The sequence below is a fragment of the Nyctereutes procyonoides genome, unplaced genomic scaffold (assembly GCF_905146905.1).
Source record: "Nyctereutes procyonoides isolate TBG_1078 unplaced genomic scaffold, NYPRO_anot_genome, whole genome shotgun sequence".
Classification (NCBI taxonomy): Eukaryota; Metazoa; Chordata; class Mammalia; order Carnivora; family Canidae; genus Nyctereutes; species Nyctereutes procyonoides.
In genome coordinates this window covers 33,800,905-33,825,664 of record NW_026575160.1, presented here as the reverse complement: position 1 = coordinate 33,825,664, position 24,760 = coordinate 33,800,905, and the positions used below count along the sequence as shown (strand labels likewise).

The window sequence follows — 24,760 nt, the reverse complement described above, 5'->3', positions numbered from 1 at the left end:
TTCAATGAAAATATTTTACAAACAGGACATCACTATTTGTATTACACTGTGAGATAAGCATCTGATTTTTTTTCCATAGGAAATATAGTTTCCTCACTTGAAATAATTCTGCAACAGAACAAAAAGTAAATAGAAATATTTTATTGTGCTCCCATTTCTAAATACCCCTGTGTCTACTCCGAGTAACTAAGTAAAAAAAAAAAATAAAGTTCCTTCCAATGAATGATGTTCATACTTGAATAAAAGCTGGTTTGTAGACCGTGCAAGAGGCTTATCTGTACTTCTGTGTTGCAGTCCTCGTTGCCCGACAGGACAAGTAGAGCTAAAAATTGTGGGGGAAGTGAATTGGAATCTTTGCAGGAAACTGTGTGGGCTTCCGTCCCATTGATTTTTAGATCTTTACTCATGTATTATTTGCAGGGAGCCCAAGAAATCTTCAATGAGTTACCTTGTGAATATGTAGAGCCACATGAATTGAAAGAAGTTTCCCAAAATGGGGGTAAGGAGGAGGGGAGGGTGACTGTACGTATCTTTTACTGTTTTTAACAGTTTCTGTGTTATAATATTTTATCACCATAAATCTTTACCATTTGTCACCTACTTTACTAATTTCTTTCTCCTCTGCAAGACCTGAGAAAAGTGTATGGGACGGTGTTAAGTCGCCATCATCATCTTGTCAGGAAAACAGATGGTGTGTATGATCCTGTAGAGTATGACAAATATCCTGAGCGCTACATAAGTCGTTTTAATACTGATGTGAGTATCACCCTCAGCTTCTGGGTTGGTTGCTCATAATATACTGCAGTTAGGCTGCTTCCAAGGAGGGGATTATAAATGGGTACTTTGGTTTGCTCCTCCTATGGACTTGTGAATCCTTTGGGTTGGCCCTAGGAGTTGTTGGCTTCTATTGATGTTTGGAGTGGCCTTTGCTTAGGGGTTGAGTGGGTCTGCTCTTTGCTTTACTGTCTGTGTTTCTACTTCAGGCCTGTGGAGTACTGTTTTCTGTATTTATCCTGGATTAGTTAATGCTATCTGCAAAGCGCACCGTCTATGAGGTTTCATCTCAATCTAGGTTCAGCCCTTCTATGGCCACAGATTGCGATCCTAACCACAGCCAGCTGCTTTGGAATGCCCGACATTGACTGTAGGGAACTAGGGTGAAATAGCACAGCTGCATTAGCAGGGATCTATCTCCGCTGTGCAAAAAGTTACCTATAATCCAGAACCTTCTGGTGGGAACACGCTGGCCTTATCTCCTAAGAAGAACAATGTATTTGTGTGTTCTGTAGGAGCTACTGCAAAGTCCTCCTCAAAACAAACCAACAAACCAAAAAAAAAAAAAAAACAAAAAAACAAAACAAAAAAAAAACTAAAAGTGCCTGCAATTATTATGAAAAGGAATGTTTTTAATAATTTTAAATATGTTTGGACAACAAGATTGTAGATCCTGGTTTGAAATTTAGCTGTTATAGCATGTAGAGCATGTTGTAGAGAAGGACTTCTACCTGTAGCTTGAGAATGCTGGAGATGCTTGAGAAACAAAGATCATGAAGCTAGTTTCAGACTGAAAAATTAAAACTCTAGTAAATTTCCATTCCTTGTCTTCCCCCAATCACAGAAATATTGGTGGTTGGATGCATCCTAAGATTTATAACGATCTAGTTGCCACATATGCATGCATGTAGCACGTTTGTCCATGGAGCTTACAGATATTATCTGAGTTAATCTTCACAGCATTCCTCTGAGGAATGGGGTACATATTCCCATCTGGCAGGTAAGGAAAATAGAGCCCAGAGGTAGTTGAGGCAGCATGATGTCGATCACACAACTGGTGGTTGAGCTGGAAATAGAGAGCTGGGCCACTTGATTCTGTCCTTTCCTTTTTCTTGGCCGTGCAGCATATGGGAAAACAGAAATACTAATACATTTATGTTCATGTACTTCTCTATCACGGAGTAATCCTACGCTGAAATCTGGGTGGCTACGTATTGTCCTTGTCTCACAGAATGGCCACTGGCATGGCAAATAGTAAAGTCAGTTAGAAGTAACATGGAATTATTTCTCGTAAACTTTACTGGTAGGTCTCCTGCGGCCTACTACGTTGAAATTTTCTGTTGCCTGTCTTGTTGAACTTGGCATCTGCTTTACAGATTGCACCCCATACAACTTGCTTAATTAATGGGATCTACTGGGAACAAAACACCCCTCGTCTACTAACTCGCCAAGATGTCCAGAGTCTCTTGGTGCCAGGCAAGTCCTCTGTTGCTGGTGTGGAAGGCTGCCCTGCATTACCACACAAGTAAGGACTTCACTTCAGTAATGATGGTGGTTTTTAGCAGTAGAGCCCATTTTTTAGGGAGTCGTCCACAGGGGACCCACGTATCACCGGATCTGAGGCTTAATGACTAGCTGTCTGCTTTATCTCACCTGATCTCTCGGCAACATTTGACAGTTAACCTTCCTTCCTTCTTGAAACTCTTTTCTCTTAACCCTACATGAAGCTTAAAGGTAACTTCCTATGAAGGATCTTCTGTATCCCCATTCCCATCTCTCTCTGGTCTGTCACTATTTTTCCCCCCTGAAATTCACGATCATTTATTTTCCTGTGTTTATGGCTTTTCTCCCTCCCATTAACATTTAATCGCCTTAAAGATAGGGGTCCTGTTTATCTTGGCTACAAGGATGCAGGACATTGCCCGACATAACAATTTGCATTCACATAATTATTACACGTTGGATTACATAATCAGTCAGTAAATATTTGTGAACACCTCATCTGCCTGGCATTCTGTTAAGCTGAAGGATGGAGAAAAGATATGATTGCTACCCTCAGGCATGTAGCTGGCATGAGGTAAATGCCAAGGGAATGCTAGGAGCAATAAATAGTACAAGGATTGAGAAGAAAACGGGAATACTGGGCTCAGCAAAGCCTTGAAAGGGAGCACTGAAGACAACGAGAATTTCAAGCGATAGGATTGGTGCTTGATAAATATGGACCCACCAAAGCATCATTTAAGACACACTGAGTCTAACAGTCTAGCGCTAGTGCAGAGTTTATAAAGGCAAGTGGTAGTTGGAGATTGGGTAGGGAATTCTTGGTCATCCCCTAAAGGATTTCAAAAGCTGGGCTGAGATTCCTGTTCATAATTCTAGAGATTTCCCTCTATTAACATGTAGAATTATGTGGTGGCTAGACAAGCCCAGGCCTGTCCCCACTGCACAAAGAGTGAACTACAATTCCAAACCTTCTGGTGGGGCGCACTGGCCTCACCTTGCATGAAGGACAAGGTATCTGTGTGTCCTGTCGTCATTGATCATACAAAGTCCCCCTCAGAATAAACCTTGTGCCACTAAGCAGGGTGGGGGTGGTGTAGTCAAACCTTCCTAAGTTATTCAGAATTGGCTAAATAGGTTAACGTTAACTGGACTGTTTCTTATGATTTCTCTAGGGAAGGGGGTTTCTACTTCCTGGTTTTCCCTGTTTTCCTTAGGAAAATAGGGATTTCCTATTTTTCTCCTCCTGCTGTTCTTTTCCTTCTTATTTTTGTGTGTGGAGACTAAGACTTGTATTGGGAAGATTGTCTATACCCTAGAAGAACACAGCGTCCCGAACAGTGAACTGTAGGAAAAAGAGCTGATGAGCCCAGGAAATATTGGGGTGCCAGCGCTGAAAGTTGTTCAAGTACCTTTCATTTTTACTCATTTTCAATCTTGTTGAGAAGTTCCAAGCTCTCACCCGAGTGTCATTTTCAGGCTCGTGGCGATATGCGACATTTCGGCTGACACGGGAGGCTCTATAGAGTTCATGACCGAATGTACGACAATAGAACATCCCTTTTGCATGTATGATGCGGACCAGCATATTATTCATGACAGGTGAGACTGTAAGGCTGTGGTTGGTGAGAGATAGAGGATAATATGTCACTTCCTTACCTTGACGTACTAGTCTAAAACATTCAGTTCCTCCATTTTTATGAAGGCGATGCAAATATCCAGGCATCTGCTCCGACGTCTGAAAACATCGGGTAGAAAGCCTGCATGCAGGTTCCGACCCTTAGATGCCTCACCTTGTAGGCTGTATTCAACTGGGAGACGGGTTGCGGAAGAAGGGCAGGTTTTTTTTTTTTTTAATTTTAAATTTATTATTTATTATTTTTTTATTTTATAAATTTATTTTTTATTGGTGTTCAATCTGCTAACGTACAGAATAACACTCAGTGCTCATCCCGTCAAGTGCCCCCTCAGTGCCCTCCTCCCCTTCCACCACCCCTAGTTCGTTTCCCAGAGTTAGGAGTCTTCATGGTCTGTCTCCCTTTCTGATATTTCCCACTCAGTTTTTCTCCTTTCCCCTTTATTCCCTTTCACTATATTTATATTCAAGAAGGGCAGTTTTGTTCGAAAAGCCTGTTTATTTCCTTCTATACTTTGGTGCACACTCACACATCATTACGGAGCACATATAATGGAGTAGACGTCTGGAGAGGTTAGATCTCGCACAGGACACTTTGTACATCCGAATAAAGCATCTTGCTTCTCCTAGTGTGGAAGGCTCTGGGATTCTGATGTGTTCCATCGACAATTTGCCAGCACAGCTTCCGATCGAAGCTACAGAGTACTTTGGAGACATGCTTTACCCTTACGTGGAAGAAATGGTAAGCTGACCGGCCGCATCCACAGCCATCCGTGGCTTTCACAGACTGCGGAGCGATCTTAGGAATGTTCTGGTCTTCTGTATCCGAGAAATCTGTTGTGAAATGAAATGCCAGCCCTCCCTCAGGAGCGTTTATGGACACTTTTTAATGTATATTCGGCTTACTTGTCTCATTGGGAATATAATCATAGAACGGCCTCCGTGAGTAATTACAGTCGGGTTTATCTCTCATTATGCGTATTTTTATTGAGAATGTTCATGACACGTGGGATAAGATTTCCTTTTCTTCACCCTTCCTGCTTGTCGAGGTCAATGCGTGGTAGAACATTCTTGCGACGCTGTCATGAACAGATTTGAAAAACCAGAAAGACAGAAAACTTTATTGGATGTTTATCACGAAAGCTTCGCGGCGTGACAGCTGTTGTGGCCCTGTACTGTTTAGTGTAATCAGTGATTGGCCCCTGGAACACTACGTTACCCGAATCACATTTTATTTGCCAAAGATAAGCGTTCTTATTTCAGTGTCTACCTTAAGCATACTCTTCTCTTTCTCTGTTGAGAATTTCTGTCTTTTTGTACATTTTGAGTGTACTCTTCTTTATCATATGGACATAGTTAAGAAGCCACTGTGTAGTCTTTACATCATATTCCCAAAATTCTGGGTCAGCTTGGGGTTGAACTTTATTGATTGTCTTTTCCCTTGAAAATGAGCCAGGTCCTACGTTTCTTTTCTTTTCTTTTTTCTTTTCTTTTCTTTTCTTTTCTTTTCTTTCTTTTCTTTCTTTTCTTTTTTTTCTTTTCTTCTTTTCTTTTTTTCCCACTTGAATAATTTGGGAATTGTGTCCTGAATGATGTGAATAGTTATGCTGTGGAGATTCTGGATCGTTCCATGTTTCTGAAAAGTGTTGATTTTTGTTTGTTGGTTTGTCGTTTGTTTGAGAATTGATTGGGCTAGACTTACATTGGGAACTTTGTGGCACCTGAGGCGGAGAGTAGCTCAAATAAAAGTTCAGCTCTTGTGTCTTTCCCTGGGTCACTTACCCCCACACACTCAGTTTGGGGGTTATCCAGAGACTTGAACAGAGGTCACGTGGAAGTTGGGCTTCACTCTTTCTGAATCTGCCCTTTCTGGCATTTTCCCCTCACATTCTGCAGCTGTGGTTGCTCTAGTTCTTTGCCTGATTCCTTAGATCAGAAAGTAGTGAGCCGGCTGCATGTTTCTCCTCCCGGCACCGAGTGGCTCATCATCAGGACAACGTCCAAGGCAGAGTACACTCAGCTACGGTGCTGATTATTTCCTTCAAGTTCTGACACTTCACTAATACGCTTGTTTGTTGTTAATTGCCAGACGTGTGAATGTAAAACTTTAGAGATGGTTTGGGGCTCTGGATGTTGTGTCATTTTCTCCAGAGTAGATTTCCTTTATTTCTGGCAGCGAGAAAATCACCTCAATTCAATAATGGAAGGGAATGACTCAAAACCAGGCTTTAGGCAGTTGGGAAACTGATGTTTTTCAGCTCATTTATTTTAGAATGTAGTCTTTCAAGATCCCAAGTGAAAATCTGGCATTGATTGGGGTCCCCTTCAGCAGAACTGAAACTCCAATTTTTGTTGCCCTGTTGTTTAAAGTTGGCCAAAAGCTCTTCTCAGTTTCTCTGCATCCCAGCTACCACTTCCGCGTTGGCAACTACACCCACAGAAGGTGGTGCCAAATGCTAGACTCATCTCTCTGGGCTTTCTTCCCTGGAATCGCGGTGCAGTAAGTCTTATCTACCTTAAAGTATTTTTTAAGATTTTAATTCCAGTGTAGGTAACATAGGGTGTCATAGTAGTTTCGTGCGTACAGTAGAGTGATTCAGCCATCCTATAATACTGAGTGCTCATCACGAAAAGCATACCCTTAACCCCCACCACCTGTTTCACACATCCCTCCACTCACCTCCCCTCTGGTAACCACCTGTTTGTTTCCTTATTTATTTATTTATTTTAAATTTTTTTTGAATTTTTATTTATTTATCATAGTCACATAGAATGAGAGAGAGAGAGAGGCAGAGACACAGGCAGAGGGAGAAGCAGGCTCCATGCACCGGGAGCCCGACGTGGGATTCGATCCCGGGTCTCCAGGATCGCGCCCTGGGCCAAAGGCAGGCGCCAAACCGCTGCGCCACCCAGGGATCCCCACCTGTTTGTTTTCTATAGTTAAGAAAAACCATTTGTTTTTTTGGTTTGTCTCTTTTTCCCCTTTGTTCCTTGGTTTTGTTTCATTAATCCTGCATATGAGGAAAATCATACTGTATTTGGCTTTCTCTGATTGACTTATTTTGCTTAGCACTATACTGTCTAGCTCCATCTATGTTGCAAATAACAAGATTCTATTCTTTTTTATGGCTGAGTAATATTCCATTGTGTGTGTGTCTATATGTGCATACATATGTATATATGTGTGTATATTTACACACACACACCCCACATCTTCTTTATCTTCATCTATTATTGCACACTTGAGCTGCTTCTATCATTTGGCTACTGTAAATAATGTTGCAATAAACATAGGGGTGCATATATTTCCTATTAGTGTTTTCGTATTCTTTGGGTAAATACCCAGTAGTGGAATTACTGGGTTATATGATAGTTCTATTTTTAATTTTTTGAGGAATTTCCAAACTGTTTTCCCAGTTTGCATTCTTACCAACAGTGCAAGAGGGCTCCTTTTTCTCCTCATTTTTTCCAACACTTACTATTTCTTGAGTTTCTTAAGTTTTTTATTTTAGCCATTTTGAAAGGTGTGAGGTGATATCTCATTGTCGTTTTAATTTGCATTTGCCTGATGGTGAGTGATGTTGAACACCTTTTCATGTGACTGTTGGCCATCTGGATGTCTTCTTTGGAGAAATGTCTGTTCATGTCGTCTCATTTTTTAATTGGATTATTTGGGTGTTGTTTTTGTTTTTGTTTTTGTTATTTTGGTGTTGAGTTATATCAGTTCTTTTTATAGTTTGGGTACTAACTCTTTATCAGATATGTCATTGGCAAATTTTTTCTTCCATTCAGTAGGCTGTGTTTTTTAGTTTTGTTGTTTCCTTTACTGTGCAGAAGCATTTTATTTTGATGTCGTCCTAATTGTTTTTTTTAAGATTTATTTATTTATTTGTGATAGACATAGAGAGAGAGAGGCAGAGAGACACAGGAGGAAGGAGAAGCAGGCTCCATGCCGGGAGCCCAACGTGGGACTCGATCCTGGGACTCCAGGATTGGGCTCTGGACCAAAGGCAGGCGCCAAACTGCTGAGCCACCCAGGGATCCCTAATTGTTTGTTTTTGCTTTTACTCCCCTTGCCTCAGGAGATGTATATAGAAAAATGTTGCTATGGCCAATGTCAGAAAAATTACTGCCTGTGCTGTCTTCTGTGATTTTTGAGATTTAATGTTTTACATTAGGTTCTTAGTCCATTTTGAGTTTGTTTTTGTATATGATGTAAGAAAATGGTCCAATTTTATTCTTTTTCATGTATCTGTTCGGTTTTCTCAACAGCATTTGTTGAAGAGACTTCTTTCCCTATTGCTTATCCTTGCCTCCCTTGCCAAAGATTAATTGCCCATAAATTTGTGGATTTATTTCTGGGCTATTTTGTTCTTTTAATCTATGTGTCTATTTTTGTGCCAGTACCATACTGTTTTGATTGCTACAGCTTTGTAGTATAACTTAAAATCTGGAGTTGTCATACCTCCAGTTTTGCTTTTCTTTTTTAAGATTGCTTTGGCCTTTGGGGTCTTTTGTGATTCTATACAAACTCTTAGTATTGTTTGTCCTACTTTTGTGAAAAATGCTGTTGGTATTTTGATAGGGATTGTATTAAACCTGAAGATTGCTTTGGGTAGTATGGATATTTTAACAATATTTGTCCTTCCAATCCATGAACATGGGATTTCTTTTTATGTGCTTGTGTTATCTTCAGTCTCTTTCATCAGTGTTTTATAGTTTTTACGGTACAGATCTTTCTACCTCCTCATTTAAGTTTATTCCTAAATATTTTATTCTAGGTACAATTGTAAATGAGATTGTTTTCTTAATTTTTGTTCCTTCTGCTTCATTATTAGTGTATAGAAATGCCATGGACTTCTGTACATTCTGATTTCTGTATCCCACAACCTTACTGAATTCATGTATTAGTTCTAGTAGTTTCTTGCTGGAGTCTTTAGAGTTTTCTACATACAGTATCATGTCATCTGCAAATAGTGAAAGTTTTACCTCTTCCTTACTAATTTGGATGCCTTTTATCCTTTTTTTCTTATCTGATTGCTGTGGTTAGGATTTACTACTAGGTTGAATAAAAATGGAGAAAGTAGATATCTTTGTCTTGTTCCCAACTTTAGGGAAAAGCTCTCATTTTTCCCCAGTAGGTATGATATTAGCTGTGGGTTTTTCATATATGACCTTTATTATGTTGAAGCATTATCCTCTAAACCTATTTTATTGAGAGTTTTTTATCATGAATAGATTTCATACTTTGTCATATTTTTTCTATCTATTGAAATGATCATATGATTTTTATCTTTTCCCTTATTGATGTCATGTTGATTTGTGAATATTGAACCAAGCTTGCATTCTAGGAATAAATCCCAGATTTATTAATAAATTGTGGTGAATGAAATTTTAAATATATTGTTGGATTTGATTTGCTAATATTTTTTTGAGGATTTTTGCATCTGTTTCATTAGAGATATCGACCTGTAGTTCTCTGTTTTTGTAGTGTCTTTTCTAGCTTTAGTATCAGTGTATTGGCCTCATGGAATCAATTTAGAAGCTCTCCTTCCTCTTTTATCTTTTGGGATAGTTTGAGAAGAATAAGTATTAACTCTTCTTTAAATGTTTCATAAAATTCACCTGTGAAGCCATCTGGTCCTGGACTTCTGTTTGTTGGGAGTTCTTTGGTTACTGATTCAATTTCATTGCTGGTAATTGGTCTGTTCAAATTTTCTGTTGCTCCCTGATTCAATTTTGAGAGGTTATATATGTTGCTAGGAAATTATCCATTTCTTCTAGGTTGTTCAATTTGTTGGCATACATTTTTCATCATATTCTCTTACAATTGTTTGTATTTTTGTGGTGTTTGTTGTTATTTCTCCTCTTTCATTTCTGATTTTATTTGCATCCTCTCTCTCTTACTGGATGAATCTGGTTAAAGGTTTATTAATTTTGTTGATGTTTTCGAAGAACCAGCTTCTGGTTTCATTGTTCTGTTTTATTGGTTTTTGTTTGTTTCTATTTTGTTTATTTCTGCTCTAATATTTATTATTTCTGTCTTACTCATTTAGGGTCTTGTTTATTTTTTTTCTAGATCCTTAATATGTTTATTTGAGGGTTTTTGTTTTTGCCTCTTTAAGTAGGCCTGTATTGCTATATACTTACCTCTTAAAACAGTGTTTGTTGTAACCCAAAGATTTTGAACCATTGTGTTGTATTTCATTTATTTCTATGTATTTTTTTATTTTTCTCTTTGATTTCTAGGTTGCCTCATTTATTGTTTAGTAGCTCATTATTTAATCTCCATGCATTTGTGGTCTTTCTAGATGTTTTCTTGCCATTGATTTCTAGTTTCATAGGTTGTGTACAGAAAAGATGCATGGTCATGTCTTTAGTCTTTTTAAATTTGTTGAAACTCATTTTATGGACTAATATGTGATCTATTCTGGAGAATGTTCCATGTGCACTTGAAAAGGATGTATATTCTATTGTTTTAGGATGGAATGCTCTGAATATATCTGTTAGATCCATCTGGTCCAATGTGTCACTCGAAGACAGTGTTTCCAGGATCCCTGGGTGGCTCAGCGGTTTAGCGTCTGCCTTCTGCCCAGGGCATGATCCTGGAGACCTGGGATCAGGTCCCATGTTGGGCTCCCTGTGTGGGGTCTGCTTCTCCCTCTGCCTGTGTCTCTGCCTCTCTGTTTCTCTCATGAATGAATAAATAAATAAATCTTTAAAAAAAAAACAAAACAAAGACAGTGTTTCCTTGTTGATTTTCTGTTTTGATGATCTATTCATTGATGTAATTGGGGTGTTGAAGTCCCCTACTATTTATATTGCTATTAATTACTTCTTTTATGTTTGTTAGTAACCGCTCTATGTATTTGGGTATTCCCATGGTGGGTGCATGAATATTTACAATTATTATATTTTCGTGTGTGTGTGTGTGTGTGTGTATGTGTGTAAGATATGTCTATCTTGTACAATATAGGTATTGGTACCTGGCTTTATTTTCACATCCATTTGCATGATAAATTCTCCTCCGTTTCTTTATTTTCAATTTGCATGTGTCTTTAGGTCTAAAGTGAGTGTCTTGTAGAGTCATGCTTTTTTATCCATTCTATCACCCTATAGCTTTTGATTAGAGCATAGTCTATTTACATTCAAAGTATTATTGATAAGTATGCACTTATTGCCATTTTGCTACTTGTCTTATGGCTCTTTTTGTGAATCTTCTCTGTTCCTTTCTTCTCTTGCTCTCGTCTTTCATGGTTAGTTGATTTTCTTCAGTGGTGACATTGGGTCCTTTTACTTTTTTGCATATCTATTACTGATTTTTGATCTGTTATTCTTATTTAGTTTGCTAACATCTTCTGCATATAGCGGTCTATATTAAGATGGTGGCTGCTTAATTTTATTTATTTATTTTTAAAATGTTTAAATTTAATTTTATTTATTTTTAATTTTTTTAAGATGATGGTGCTCAAGTTTAAATACATTCTTTACTCCTCTCCCTCCTACATTTTAGGTATATGATGTCATACTTTACATCTTTTTAGTCTTTGAGTCCCCTGACTGATTTTTATAGATACACTTAATTTCACTGCTTTTGTGCCTCGTACTTTTCTTGCTCCTATTTATGGTCATTCTTCCCACTCAAAGAGTCTCCCTTAACATTTCCTGTAGGGCTGGTTCAGTGGACATGAATTCCTTTATCCCTAGTTTGTATGGGAAACTCTATTTTTCCTTCAATTCTGAACCATAGCCTTGCTGGATAGAGAATTCTTGGTTGCAGGTTTTTTTCTTTCAGGATTCTGAATATATCATGCCACTCTTTTCTGGCCTGCTAAATATCAGCTGAAAAATCTGCTGATGGCTTTATGAGGTTACCCTTGACTATAACTGTTTTCTTTTCTCATGCAGCTTTTAAAATTCTTTCTTTATCACTACTTTTTGCCATTTTATTTATTATGTGATTTTGTGTGGATCTCCTTGGATCAATTTTGTTGGGGGCTCTCTGTGCCTTTTGGATCTTGATTTCTGTTTCCTTTCCTAGACTAAAGAAGTTTTCAGCTATTCTTCAAATAAATTTTATGCCCCCCTTTATCTTTCTTCTCTTTATGGGATCCCTATAATGTAAATATATTACATTTGATTGTGTAGCTGAGTTCCCTAAGTCTGTTTTCATTTTGTATTATTAATTTTTTCTCTCACCTGTTCAGCTTGATTATTTTCCATTATTTCGTCTTCCAGGTCCCTGATCTTTTCTTCTGCTTTCTCTAGCACACTATTTATTCCATCTAGTGTATTTTTCAATTATTGAGTTCTTCATTTCTGATTTGTTATTTTTTATGTTTTCTGTCTCTTTAAGGGTCTCACTGAGGCCCTCCACTCTTTCCTCAAGTCCAGTGAGTATCTTTATAACCATTACTTTAAATTCTCCTTCAGGCATTTTATTTGTCTCCATTTCACTTAGGTATCTTGTGATTTTGTCCTTTCATCTGGGACATATTCCTATGTGTCCTCCTTTCGTCTAACTCTCTGTGTCTGTTTCCATGTGTCAGCTATATTTCCTGCTCTTGAAAGTAGTGGCCTTAGGAAGAAGAGGTCCTGTAGCGCCCTGTAGTGCAATGTTCCCTGTTCACCAGAACCTGGTGCTTCAGGGATGTTTCCTAGGTGTGCTGTGTGGACTCTGCTGTTGTGGCTGAACTACTTTTTTCTTCAGTCCAGTCATCTGCAATGTCCCTCTTTGCCTGTTGTGAGTAGGGTTTGGTTCCTGTGGTGTTAGTAGATGCCTTGGGCTTGATTCGTGTCAGATATGGCATTTGCCATAGATGCATAAGTAGCACTGAGGTGCAGGTTGCTTTCCCTGTTTTGTCCTCTGAAAAGCTTTTATGGTGACGCTAGGGTCCAGTTTGACTGGTGTGTGTGGTTTTCTTCCCTTCAACCTGGGGCAGGCATCACTTTGGAGTGGTGCTGGCCCATCAGGGCTGCTTGCATACTGCCAGACTTGTGGCACTGCTTTGGATGGGCTCAGACCGAGAGTATATTGGAGGGTGTTGATCTGCAGAAGCCTGTGGTGTCTGATGTGGGATGTTAGCAAGGCTTGCACAGGTTCTTCCATGGGAGGAGACATTGAGCTGAGGCCTGGCTTGAGGGGGTGTGTCTGCAGGGGAACACATGGGCAGGGCATACTGTTGGCAAGTTAGGTAGGAGTGTAGGTGCTTTCAGCTGGTGGAATGTGCTTAGGCTAAGGGGTAGGGCAGGAAAATAGTGCAGGTCAGCTACTTTATTCCTAGACAAGTCTCTCATGGATCCTTGCCCATGCTCTTAGATTAGTAAACAAATCTTCCTCCCATATGACCCAGGCATTTTTCAAACTGCTGCTTCTATGCTGTATCTCAGTAGGGCTTTTTCTTATGCTGTCTCTTTAAGAGTAGGGACTCAGCTTCATCTTGCTCTCCTGGCTCTCCCAGAGCCAAGCCCACAGATTTTTAAAGTTCTAGGTTTTAAGTCCCAGTATTTGTAAAAACCTGTGAGAGTCAGCCCTTCTGATTTTCAAAAACAAATATGGGGATTCATCTTTCCTGTGTGGGCTCCCTCATGTGAGAGTCTATTTCTCCCCCTCCCTGAGTCTGTATTGCTCCTCACTCCTGTGGAAAGTCCCTTGGGTTCCTGCATCTCAGCCCTTCCTACCCTCTTCACTATGGCCTTTTCTCTTCATTTAGCTGTGGAGAGTTCTGCTAGTCTTCAGGTCATTTTCTGAGTTATTTAAACTGATATAATTGTTATCTACTTGTAACCATGGGAAGAGATGAGCTTAGGGTCCTTCTTTTCTGCTGTTTTCCCCAGGAAAAAAAAAGTTTTAATCTACCTTTTAAAACTAAAACCCATGGCTTTTTATGTTTTACTGGTTTTACTCAATGAGGGGACTGGTCTGAAAAGATCTAATTAACCATTTCTGGAAGGAAAATATACATTTAAAAAGGTGATATGTCTTTGCTTATATGAACTGGCAGTTAAGAGACTCAGTATTGTGACAACATTAAAATTATCTGAGAGTGAGGTGTTGGAGGTTTTTGGTCAGACTGAGGCAGGCAGGTGATATTGCTTAGATGTCTATTGACTAATTGTCACAGCTTTTTCCTTTTATACATCATGGTAGTCCTCCAAACAGTGTGGTGAGGTTGTCTTGGGGGCATCTGTCTCAGCACTGTCTTTAAGCACTGGACATTGTGAAAATTTATGGCTATTTATTGTAGTCTTGATATGTGTGTATCTGCTTTCCACTAAAAAATTAAGTGTATTGTCTGTGTTCTCTTCTGATAACTGTATGGGAACTATATTTAAAGTATATGCACTGTTGAGGCGCCTGAGTGGCTTATTTTGGCTCAGGTTATGATCTCAGGGTGGTGAGATCGAGCCCTGCATCAAGCTTTGCATGTCCCTTTCCCTCCCCCATGCCCCTCTCCCTGCTCTCTCAAACAAATAAACAAAATCTTAAAAAAATAAAAGTATATGCACTGTCTTTCCCCTCCTAGATTTTCCATTTTGACATAAAGTTCAGACTCTGTGGCATTAAAGGGCCCAGGCTATCATTCTGAATCAATATAGAGAAATTTGTTTCGATTGAATTAATTACATATTTATTGTCTGTCAGAACATAAGGCAAACATATGGATGAAGAAAATTAAAATACACCCTCTGACCTATAGAAGCATGAGGTCCAGGAAATGGATGAGAGAAGTGTGCAACCCTGCTATAACGTGGAATATGGCAGCCATTAGGAAAATGCTAATGAAACTGTGAGGGGAGAGGCTCTGTTTTGTTGGGTAAAGTCTGGAGAGGTTTTAGGAAAGAGGTGACATTTGAGCTGATTCTTGATAGATGTATAGGATCTGTTCATTTGCTTGGGAATGGGAGGCCTACCATCTGATGGAGACAGGAGAGCGAAGGTGGGAGTTGATTTAACAGAGTTTCTGTGAGCTGTCAGGTCTGATAGAGTAAAGGAAGTATGTTGGTTCCATATTGGAAAGAGTCTTGACACCTGGGTAAATAGCTTGAAATTAATTTAGGAAAGAGTGATGAGCTCTCTCAAAGGTGCTAGAGGCAAGTCATACCACATGCTTTAGGACCTTGTGCTTGCAGCTTTGTCACAGTTGAGTTCTAGCAAGGAAACACAGTTAAATGCAATAATTCAGCAGCCTTTTGTCGTCTTTCATGTTTGCCATTCTTTAGGTAGATTCAAGATAGTTATTTCATTTCTTGGGAAAAATCCATGTGATTATTGCATATATCCACTAATCTATTTATTGAATACCATTTTATTGTGCAGGCAAAATGCCGAGGCCAGTTCTTTTTTTTTTTTTTTTTTTTTAAGATTTTATTTATCTATGCAGGGAGCCCGATGTGAGACTTGAGACTTGATCCCACTCGATCCCAGGATTCTGGGATCACGCCCTGAGCTGATGGCAGACGCTCTGCTTGGGGCAGATTTTGATCAAAGCCTCACAGAGGAGGCAGTTCTTCAGCTGTATCTTGGAGGATGAAGAGGGGGAATTCCATGTAGAGGAATAGCATGTGGGGCATCCACATGGTGTAGGACAGAGGCATGGGAATGTTGATGCAGATGATCAGGTCCACAATGTTAATAGGACCAGGGTTTTGGGTATGAGTCAAAAGGGAGAACTGAAGTTGGAGAGGTGGAGACAGACTATAGAGAGAGTCTTGGGGGCCACCTAGGGAGCTAGAGACTTTATCCTGAGGGTGTTGAAAAGCTACTGGATTATTTTAAATAGACACAAGAAATAATCAGATTTGTGTTTTAGATTGAAGATAAATGGAAGGAGAAAGGTGGGAGGTGAGGTTCCCATGGTCTCAATAAGGCCTGAGTAAGAGTGCAGAATTACAGATAAACAGGAGAGACAATGAACGGATATACAAAAATTTGGTGGTTTAGCCATATGTAAAGTGAAATCCAAATCCCATGTTGTTATTCACTAATAGTTCCTGGCAGAAGACAGGTTGGTAGGGGGAGGAGTCGGCTTGTGGCAGGACGACTCAGGGATGCCCGGATGAAAGAAGCAGTGGATGACACCAGATGTGCCAATTTCATGAGCTTCCCCAAAGAAGCCCTACCTGCTTTATATATATATATATATTTTAATGCCCATAACCCAGGAATAGATAGCCTAAGTGTCGTGTGTTTTAGACACATGAAAGTAGTTTTGATATTTATTTTATTTTTTGAAAATTTATTTATTTATTTTAGAGAGGGAGAGAGAGCACAAGCCGGAGGGGCAGAAGGTGAGGGAGAGAGAATCTCGAGCAGACTATGTGCTGAGTACAGAGTCCGACACGGGGCTTGATCCCACAACCCTGAGCTCCCAACCTGAGCTGAAACCAAGAGTTGGATGCTTGACTGACTCTACCACCCAGACGCCCGATGTTTATGTTATTTTTTATTTATTTATTTTTTTTTTATTTTTATTTACTTATGATAGTCACACAGAGAGAGAGAGAAAGAGAGGCAGAGACACAGGCAGAGGGAGAAGCAGGCTCCATGCACCGGGAGCCCGACGTGGGATTCGATCCCGGGTCTCCAGGATCGCGCCCCGGGCCAAAGGCAGGCGCTAAACCCCTGCGCCACCCAGGGATCCCCCGATGTTTATTTTAATACAGTAAACAAATATTTTTCTGCTAGTGTCTGGTAGGTATATTTTGCTCTTGCTCAGCTAGGTGAGTGCTCTAGACTTTAACCTATAAGGATACGGAGGGAATGGTTGTCTCATCGACCCTAAGGTCCTGACCATCAGAGGCAATAATACTAACTTACGTGACTTTCCTTTCGGCAGCCTATTCAGGAGTTGGACACCTTGGAAGAAAAGAGGAGGATTAGAAGGATGATGGGATGTTGATAGGAGAGATGTGGCTTTTGTTGTTGGCCGTCTGACTCCTTCTTGTGAGATAATGGGAAGACCGGTTGACTTTTCGAGGTCTACTTTTTCCTGATACTTTTGAAATGCTGATGTGCCTGTACATAGAACTAATAATGATCTGAGAGAAATTCCGATTGTAGGGTTGGTGACTTTTTGTCTGAAAGACCCATTCTCTCTTCTGATAGAATCGTGTGAACCTTTGGGATGGGATTCAGGCCCTCCGTGGGGACTATGGCTATACACTTGTGGCGACGTTGGCCAGCGTGTTCAACATGAAACATCTACCTGGTGGGGAAGGATAAACCACTTTGTGTCTTTAATAAGCAAAGATGATTGGAATCAAATTTTAGCTTTAAAATTGGAACGTGTGCTGAAAGTATGTTCCTGGGGAGCAGAATTCACTGCTTGTAGACTTCTATTACCAGTTATTTGTATTCAGTGATCTTCAGAAAACTTTTCTAAATTCTTTTTTCCCCTCCGACTAATATTTTAACATGGAAACAAACACCAAGAATCCTTCTCTGCCCTGTCATTTATCTCTTCCCAATGTCATTTTCCTTTCAGATACTCTCAGATGCGACACAGCCTCTTGAAAGTCAGAATTTTTCTCCTGTGGTGCGAGATGTAAGTCACGAAAACAGTTTTTTTCCCCCAAATGTATTTTTCCCACTACCATCCTCTCTCCTTCTCTCCCTTCCCCTCTCTCTCCATCTTTGTTACATGAGCTCATGTTTGTGGGTCTAAAACATGGACACTAAAGAAATGTCTTGTCATACACATTTAGGCAGTGATTGCATCCAACGGTGTATTGCCTGATAAGTATAAATATATCCAGAAACTCCGAGAGAGCAGGTAAGCATTATTCTTACGTTGGATTTGTTGAGTATTTTTAAATGCTTCTCTGTGAGTTCATGACGCTAGGTTTACACAGTTTTAAAAATGTCTGCAAATAAGAAAATCTGCAAATATAGAAAACTATGTGACTGGCTGGAACCAGTGGGAGTTATTTTCCCCTGAACATCATTTTGGCTTGCTGATCGCCTGTGTAGACTTGGGTGTAAGCAAGCAGAAGTCCAAACAGTTGTCCTCTGGTTAGCCCCTTGCTCCTTCTCTAATGTTTTGCGTATCGACATGTCTCTGTTATTTTCTCAAAGAAAATAAGCACACTAACCCTTTCTGTGGTGCTTTCAGTCTGGTTTTTAGTTGAGGGTCTAGACTATTTTGTTTAGGCAAGTGGGCTCTTATTTAGAAATTACGAGAAGCGGTAAAGAAAGAAAATGGTGAGGGGTCAGTTTTCCCTGGGAATTCTTTTTAGGAGGAAGGTGCCGAGCAGTAATGTGATAAATGTAGCCAGGAGAAGGGTTCTCTTAGAAGGGTACTTGGCTAAGGCCCTTGTTTCCTTAATTGATTTTACTACTCAGAGTTTGAAAACATTGACATTTCTTTGGGATGTGTCTTTATCTGCTCCACTGGTCTATTCACATTTAACAAAATAACCGAGGCACTGAGTTCTCGGGAGAGAAGAGTGGGAAAAGTGAAGAGAAGCAAGCAAACGGCCTTGTCTTCTTTCTCAGTTCTTCTAGCTGTAAGAAGTAAATAAGAGATCTGCTTGGATCACGCCGCACTACTGCCGTGTGGGTCCGTCTGTGTTCGCTTTCTTATAGTTACTTTTTGTGTGTCAACAAAATATTCCGGGATAAGATACCCAGAGATTTTTTTTTCTTAACTGGCTAGCACTATAGCCCTACGGGCAAGTTTCTTATATAGGGGAAACGGCACGTGTGTTCGTTTCTCGTAACTCTCTGTATCTTCTGATTCTGATCATCTGATGATCTCTTATTACTAATCCTAATAACATGTCTAACATGACCAGTCACGATGGTGTTTTCACTCTTACACACCGTATTTCTTGTAGCAGCAAGTCTCCTAGGACTCCCTGCCCTCCTTCCCAGTGGAGTCTCTGTCTAGAGACTGATAATGAAGATTGTATTTTGTTGTTTTTTTTTTTTAAGGTTTAACCCTTTTTTTTAAATTTTTATTTATTTATGATAGTCACACAGAGAGAGAGAGGCAGAGACACAGGCAGAGGGAGAAGCAGGCTCCATGCACCGGGAGCCCGACGTGGGATTCGATCCCAGGTCTCCAGGATCGCGCCCTGGGCCAAAGGCAGGCGCCAAACTGCTGCGCCACCCAGGGGATCCCGAAGATTATATTTTGAAAGGAAATTTAAGTCATCTTAAATATCTGCCTTATTCAAATGTTTTCTTTATCACTTAGCACAGTGATTATTAACCTCGAGTGTTTGAGGTGGCTGATGGGGCGGACAGTACTAAAATCTAGGAGTGAGTTTTTAAAAATATATTTTGAATATTTTATTTTTGGGCATCAAAACAATATAATTTAATTACATAAGCTATAGAAAGTGTTGTTAGAAAGGATATACAATAGCCAAATAATTGTGTCTTTTTTTCCTGGGGGAGTGAAATGGATGGGGGTGGAGGTTAAAGGAGACTCACCTCATCAGTAATAGGAGTGTGGAGGGTGAAGAAAGGCAAGGACATTTTGTATTTAAATTTATTTTTATTGACTTATAATTAATGGAAAGGTTAAAGCTTGAGAGACCTCTTGACCTAAAAGATTCTAACAACAGAGCCTTTTGTTATGTCCCTGGCACCACGCCATTCCCATGGTCTTCCACTGATATCTGTAAATTTGATTTAACAGAATCTTAATGAGTATCTTCCATTAAGAAAATTTGTTGAGCACTAACGGGTTTATAAAGATGAACATGACAGTCACGATCTTGGAGGTCATAGTTTGTAGGAAAGACAGAGGGGTAATCTGTCAGGAAGGGACAAATTCCAACAGAATAAACTGTTCAAGCATTAAAATCCTGCTGAGTTAATTCATCTTAGGTTTTTACATTTAACCCATGGAACTGGCAATTTCAAAAGTATGGTTTTAATTGTCTTCAAGGGACTCTGATGATAAATGACAAAACAAAAATATGGCTAATAATAATCTCCTCCTCTGATTGTTTTAATAATTAAGTAAGGTGTCTGATGGATAGTCCCTGGCATGATTTTGAATCATGTCCCCTGGAAGGACAAAATGTGAAACCAAGTTACTCGGTTGTGAGTAAGCCAGGTGGTAGCCCGGCATCTGCACCTCGCCTGTAGTTGGGAATTCATGAAAGTCTGTGGACACACACTTCAGGGAAGTCAGGGTCTGTTATTAATTGTACAAAATCTAAAATAAGGGACACCTGGGTGGCTCAGTGGCTGAGCATCTGCCTTCAGCCCAGGGCGTGATCCCAGGGTCCCAGGATGGAGTCCCATGTCGGGCTCCCTGCGTGGAGCCTGCATCTCCCTCTGCCTGTGTCTCTGCCTCTCTCTGTGTGTCTCTCATGAATAAATAAATAAAATCCTTTTTAAAAATCTAAAATAATTAATAAAAAGTATTGGGCTAGGGAATGTATTGAGGTCTTTATTATAAGAAACGTGGGAAAAACCATTGCTTCATAGTCTAAGGTTCAGTTTTTTGGGCGGATAGCAAGATTTTGTTATTTATTATTTTGTTGTTAAATTTTTCTTCCCTTCCCCTCTTTTATTTATAGGGAACTCGCTCAGTCACTTTCAATGGGCACCAAAAAAAAGGTCTTGGTTCTTGGATCTGGTTATGTATCTGAACCCGTTTTGGAATACTTGTCAAGAGATAACAGGATAGACATAACAGTAGGTAAATAAGCCCTAATTTTTAAAGAAGAAGAAGAAGGAAAACTGATTTCAAAGCATACTTACTCTGTGAATTTTAGATGACTATCTTGTTTCTGAACTTTGAGGAATTGTTTTTGGAGATGTTGAAATGTGTTGTAGTCTCGGCCTAGTGAAGGATAATATAAAACTTGGACTTTTGTATTCTTGGTCTAGGCTCTGACATGAAGGACCAAATTGAACAGTTAGGCAAGAAATATAATATTAATCCTGTTAGCATGGACATTAGTAAACAAGAAGAGAAGTTGAGCTCCTTGGTGGCAAAACAGGATCTTGTCATCAGGTTAGTATCTAGGAAGAGATGATTGTCATATATTTTGTTGTTGTTATGTCTCCTTCCTTATTTTCTCTTTCTCCTGAGAAAATTTTCAATTGAAGCGTGTACTCAGAACTATGCCCAAATGGTAAGTGTATATAGTTCAGTGAATTTTCACAGTGAACACACACTTCATAACCATCATCCACATCCAGAAACAGAATAACAGTACTCCAGGGGCGCCCCATGTGTCCGTTTCCATTATTAGCCCTGCCCCTAAGGGTAAGCACTATCCTGGCCTCTCACATATACATTGATTCTTGCTGGTTTTCAGCTCCGTCCAATAGGATCCACTCAGTCTGTCCTCATTTGCGGCCACCTTCTTTCTTTAACACTGACTGTGAGAGTGGTTTGTGTTGTTGCCTGTCGTTGTACTTTACTCATTCTAATTGCTGTGTAACGCTCCCACTGCGTGAATATCCCCTTACTATTCACTTGGCCATTGATGGATGTTTAGATTGTTCCTGGAGTTCGGCTATTACGAATTGCGCTGTTACGAACATTTTAGTATTTGTCTGTTATTTGCCATTTACACATATCTTGGATGTGTATCTAGAAGTAGAACTTCTGTGTCAAAACTATTCATGTTTCATCTATTTTAGTGGCTATTTTATCTTTCGGACATAATAAAGCTTGGATGAAAATGACTAGATTCTCGAGCATTATGACCATTTTTAGTCTTATCAGAGGAATACATCTCGAAATTCAGTATTTATTACTGTTAAAAATGTAGGTCTAACTTCTAGGTACACAGCTACATGAGAGTCACTCTATAATTAAACTGGGTTTTGAAATACCAAAGTGAGGAGAACAGTCATTTATTTTTAGAATATAATTTTTCCAAGATGGAAGGAAGAAAGCTATCTGCCCAGCCATAACTGGGTCACTTTCATAGTTAAATCAGTTTGAAATGATATCTTTGGAGGAAGCTCTGTGTGTCCCACTTCAAAAAAACCCAAAAACCAAATGGGTTTCGAAAATATACAATGAAAGGTAATCTTTTGTGGGAACTTGTAGATTAACTCTTGATGCATTTAAATTATACGCTCACTTTGGGCACTTAAGATGTTATCCTATTTATGTAAATTTAGTGTGCTTTAATTTTTATTCAGCAAAAATTAATCAGTGACCCCCAGACCTTGTCTGTTAGTGATATGACTATGATTCATAATGGAATGTTCTAGCCTCCTGAATAAAACAAAGAGAATTTGTTTTGCCACACACAAATACCAAAGTAAAACATTGTGGGTTTTTATATATATATAAATGTAAGGAATTTATATATATATAAATGTAAGGAAGAAAACATGATAAGACACATTTGGAACTAAATCTGAAGCAAAATAGGACAAGATAGTAATCTATTAATATGCACACATTTTAAAATTTAGCAAACTGATGGCCTCGAATAAAATTTAACATTAACAAAATCTGTTTCATATTTAATATTTCTCAATTGGTTGAGTTTCCATGCCGGAGAGTGGTAATATTGTTAAACACTCTCACCTTATAGCGTTCTTTAAATAATTTTTTATTTTTTAAGTTGGAGAAAGAATATTTTGATGAAAACACAGTAATAATAATAAAAAAAAAGAAAACACAGTAATACTACCAAAATAAAATGAACTAAGTTTGTTTCACAAAAAAGTTTATAATATGTCAAATCCTCATGGCTTTAATTTGGCAATTCTAGTTCTTAGTGTTTTAATGCAAATGAGTAACTGAATTTGATAAGTTACTTTGAAAATTCCATTTCTATTTTGTGTATCTTCTAACCAGCGGCATTTTAAATTATTTGGATTAATTGGGTTGGAATCAACTCAAATAATTCAAGAGTCATGTCCCTTTGAGTAGGTTCTATATTACATATGCAAAGAGTTATGAAAGCTAATCCTTTTGTCTAAAACAGGCACCATTAATCAAAGTTCTGGCATTCTGGTTCTTAGCATATCATTAGGTTAGTACAGATTATGCCATCATAAGAAGTTTAAAAATGTTAATAGATCTTGATAAAATTTTTATCAAGAAAGATTTTAATGTGGGGAATGTGACCCCAAAAATCTCTACTGGGGCACCTGGGCAGCTCAGTGAGTCAGGCATCTGCCTTCGGCTCAGGTCGTGATCCCGGGGTCCTGGGATGGAGCCCCGCATCGGGGTCCCTGCTCAACGGGGAGTCTGCTTCTCACCACCCCCCCCGCCCTGCCCTCCTCCCGCTGGAGCTCGCAGGTGCATGTTCTCGCTTTTTCTCTCAAATAAATAAATAAAAAATCTTAAAGAAAAAAAACTCAATTTAATCTTTAAGATGATGTCATTATATACATTTTCTATTAATACTTTTTCAATAGAGTTTTGCATGTATTTTGTTCATTGGTTTTTAAGGGGTTACCATGTTTGGTAATAATTCTTTTTTGATTAAAAAAGTAAAAAAAAAAACAGAGTAAGAGTTTTCATATTATACCTGGCAAGATATGAACACAATTTTATTTTACATGATAATAAATCTAAGTAGCAATACTCTATTAACCTGAGGAGGCATAAGTATCTGAGAGGTGATTTTATTGTTGTGTCTTATATAAAATAGAGAAAATGTGAAGTTTACAGGATGAATTTGACAAGCACAGTGATACAGTGTGATCATATTTATAAATTTGTAATTATATTTTCATTGTACTTTGTAGAGTGCTTTACCACAGAGGCAATAAGCTTGTAGAACTGGAGTATTGTTATGCAGTTGACAGGATGTTTTATTATTCCTTGGACAGAATATGAATATATTCATTTATATTAACACTTGCAGAAATTCAGTCTTTTTTTTTTTTTGTGATTGTGTGGTCCTAGTGCCAAATTAAAACACCAAAGCCAGATTTTTTAGAAAATCCAACTGAAGTTGAGTTTTGAACACATTTTAATTTTTGCTTAGCACATCGACTTCTAAGCATTTAGATAGCTTTTATACCAATCAGTACCATCAAGCTTATTTCCTCCTTTGGACCTTCCTAGATTCTACTCTGAAATGTAACACCTGGGTCATTTTGACTTAGTTTCACCCAACCTGATAGCCATTTGGGAAATACAGAGGAAAAAGAAAAGCAACCTTATCTTCCAGTAGGGGAGCCAAGACAGAAAATGATAGAAATATTATAAGGATAAATGGAACTAATCCTACTAAATGTTGCAAAGAAATAGCTGAATGAATGTAGAAGAAGATCTGGCTTTGGGGGAATCTGGGAGAGCTTCTTGGAGGAGATGCCTTTTCCGACATTTGTTTAAGTAGGGTCTGGCCTGGGCAGGGATCAGTGGGTGGACATAGTATTCCAGGTAGAAGGTTCAGTGAGAGTAAAGTTCCAGAGCTGGAAAAGTACCGGCTGTGAGTGGAGAATGACAATAATTTCTTTGGTTCCCATATATGGCTTCTGAAGGGGATAGAAGGAGAACAATGGAAAGGCTAGGTGAAGGCCAAATTGTGGAGGGTTTTAAATGTGGTAACAGGATGAATTTATTCTGTAGTTTTCAGAGTCATTGGTGACCTTGGACGGAATAGCTTAATCAGAGCGACGACTTAGCTTTAGTGCAGTTCAAGGTACATTGGAAGGTAGGGTGGGGAAAGCGTCTGATTAGTTTCTCTCTGTTTTTAAGCTTATTGCCTTATGCACTGCATCCTCTTGTGGCCAAGGCATGCATCAGAAGCAAAGTTGACATGATCACTGCAAGCTACATCACACCAGAGCTAAAAGAATTAGAAAAGAGGTAAGTTTCAGTCATCTTCAACAAAATAGCTCCGTGGCGTGGAAAAGAAATATTTTTATTTCATATCCAACTTTTTCGTCCTCCCCTTTCC

The 24,760-nt window shown here is 39.0% G+C and overlaps 1 protein-coding gene across 1 annotated transcript in view; it reads left to right on the top strand.

Moving 5' to 3' along the window:
* Positions 1–24,760, top strand: part of AASS (aminoadipate-semialdehyde synthase) — a 52,479-nt gene that overhangs the window by 18,130 nt on the left and 9,589 nt on the right. Inside the window, exons 7-16 of the mRNA XM_055314787.1 lie at positions 421–499; positions 629–756; positions 2,151–2,299; positions 3,754–3,876; positions 4,541–4,652; positions 17,398–17,457; positions 17,618–17,685; positions 20,450–20,571; positions 20,763–20,889; positions 24,559–24,669. Coding sequence (XP_055170762.1) covers positions 421–499; positions 629–756; positions 2,151–2,299; positions 3,754–3,876; positions 4,541–4,652; positions 17,398–17,457; positions 17,618–17,685; positions 20,450–20,571; positions 20,763–20,889; positions 24,559–24,669 — 1,079 coding nt within the window. The remainder of the gene's footprint in view (positions 1–420; positions 500–628; positions 757–2,150; positions 2,300–3,753; positions 3,877–4,540; positions 4,653–17,397; positions 17,458–17,617; positions 17,686–20,449; positions 20,572–20,762; positions 20,890–24,558; positions 24,670–24,760) is intronic.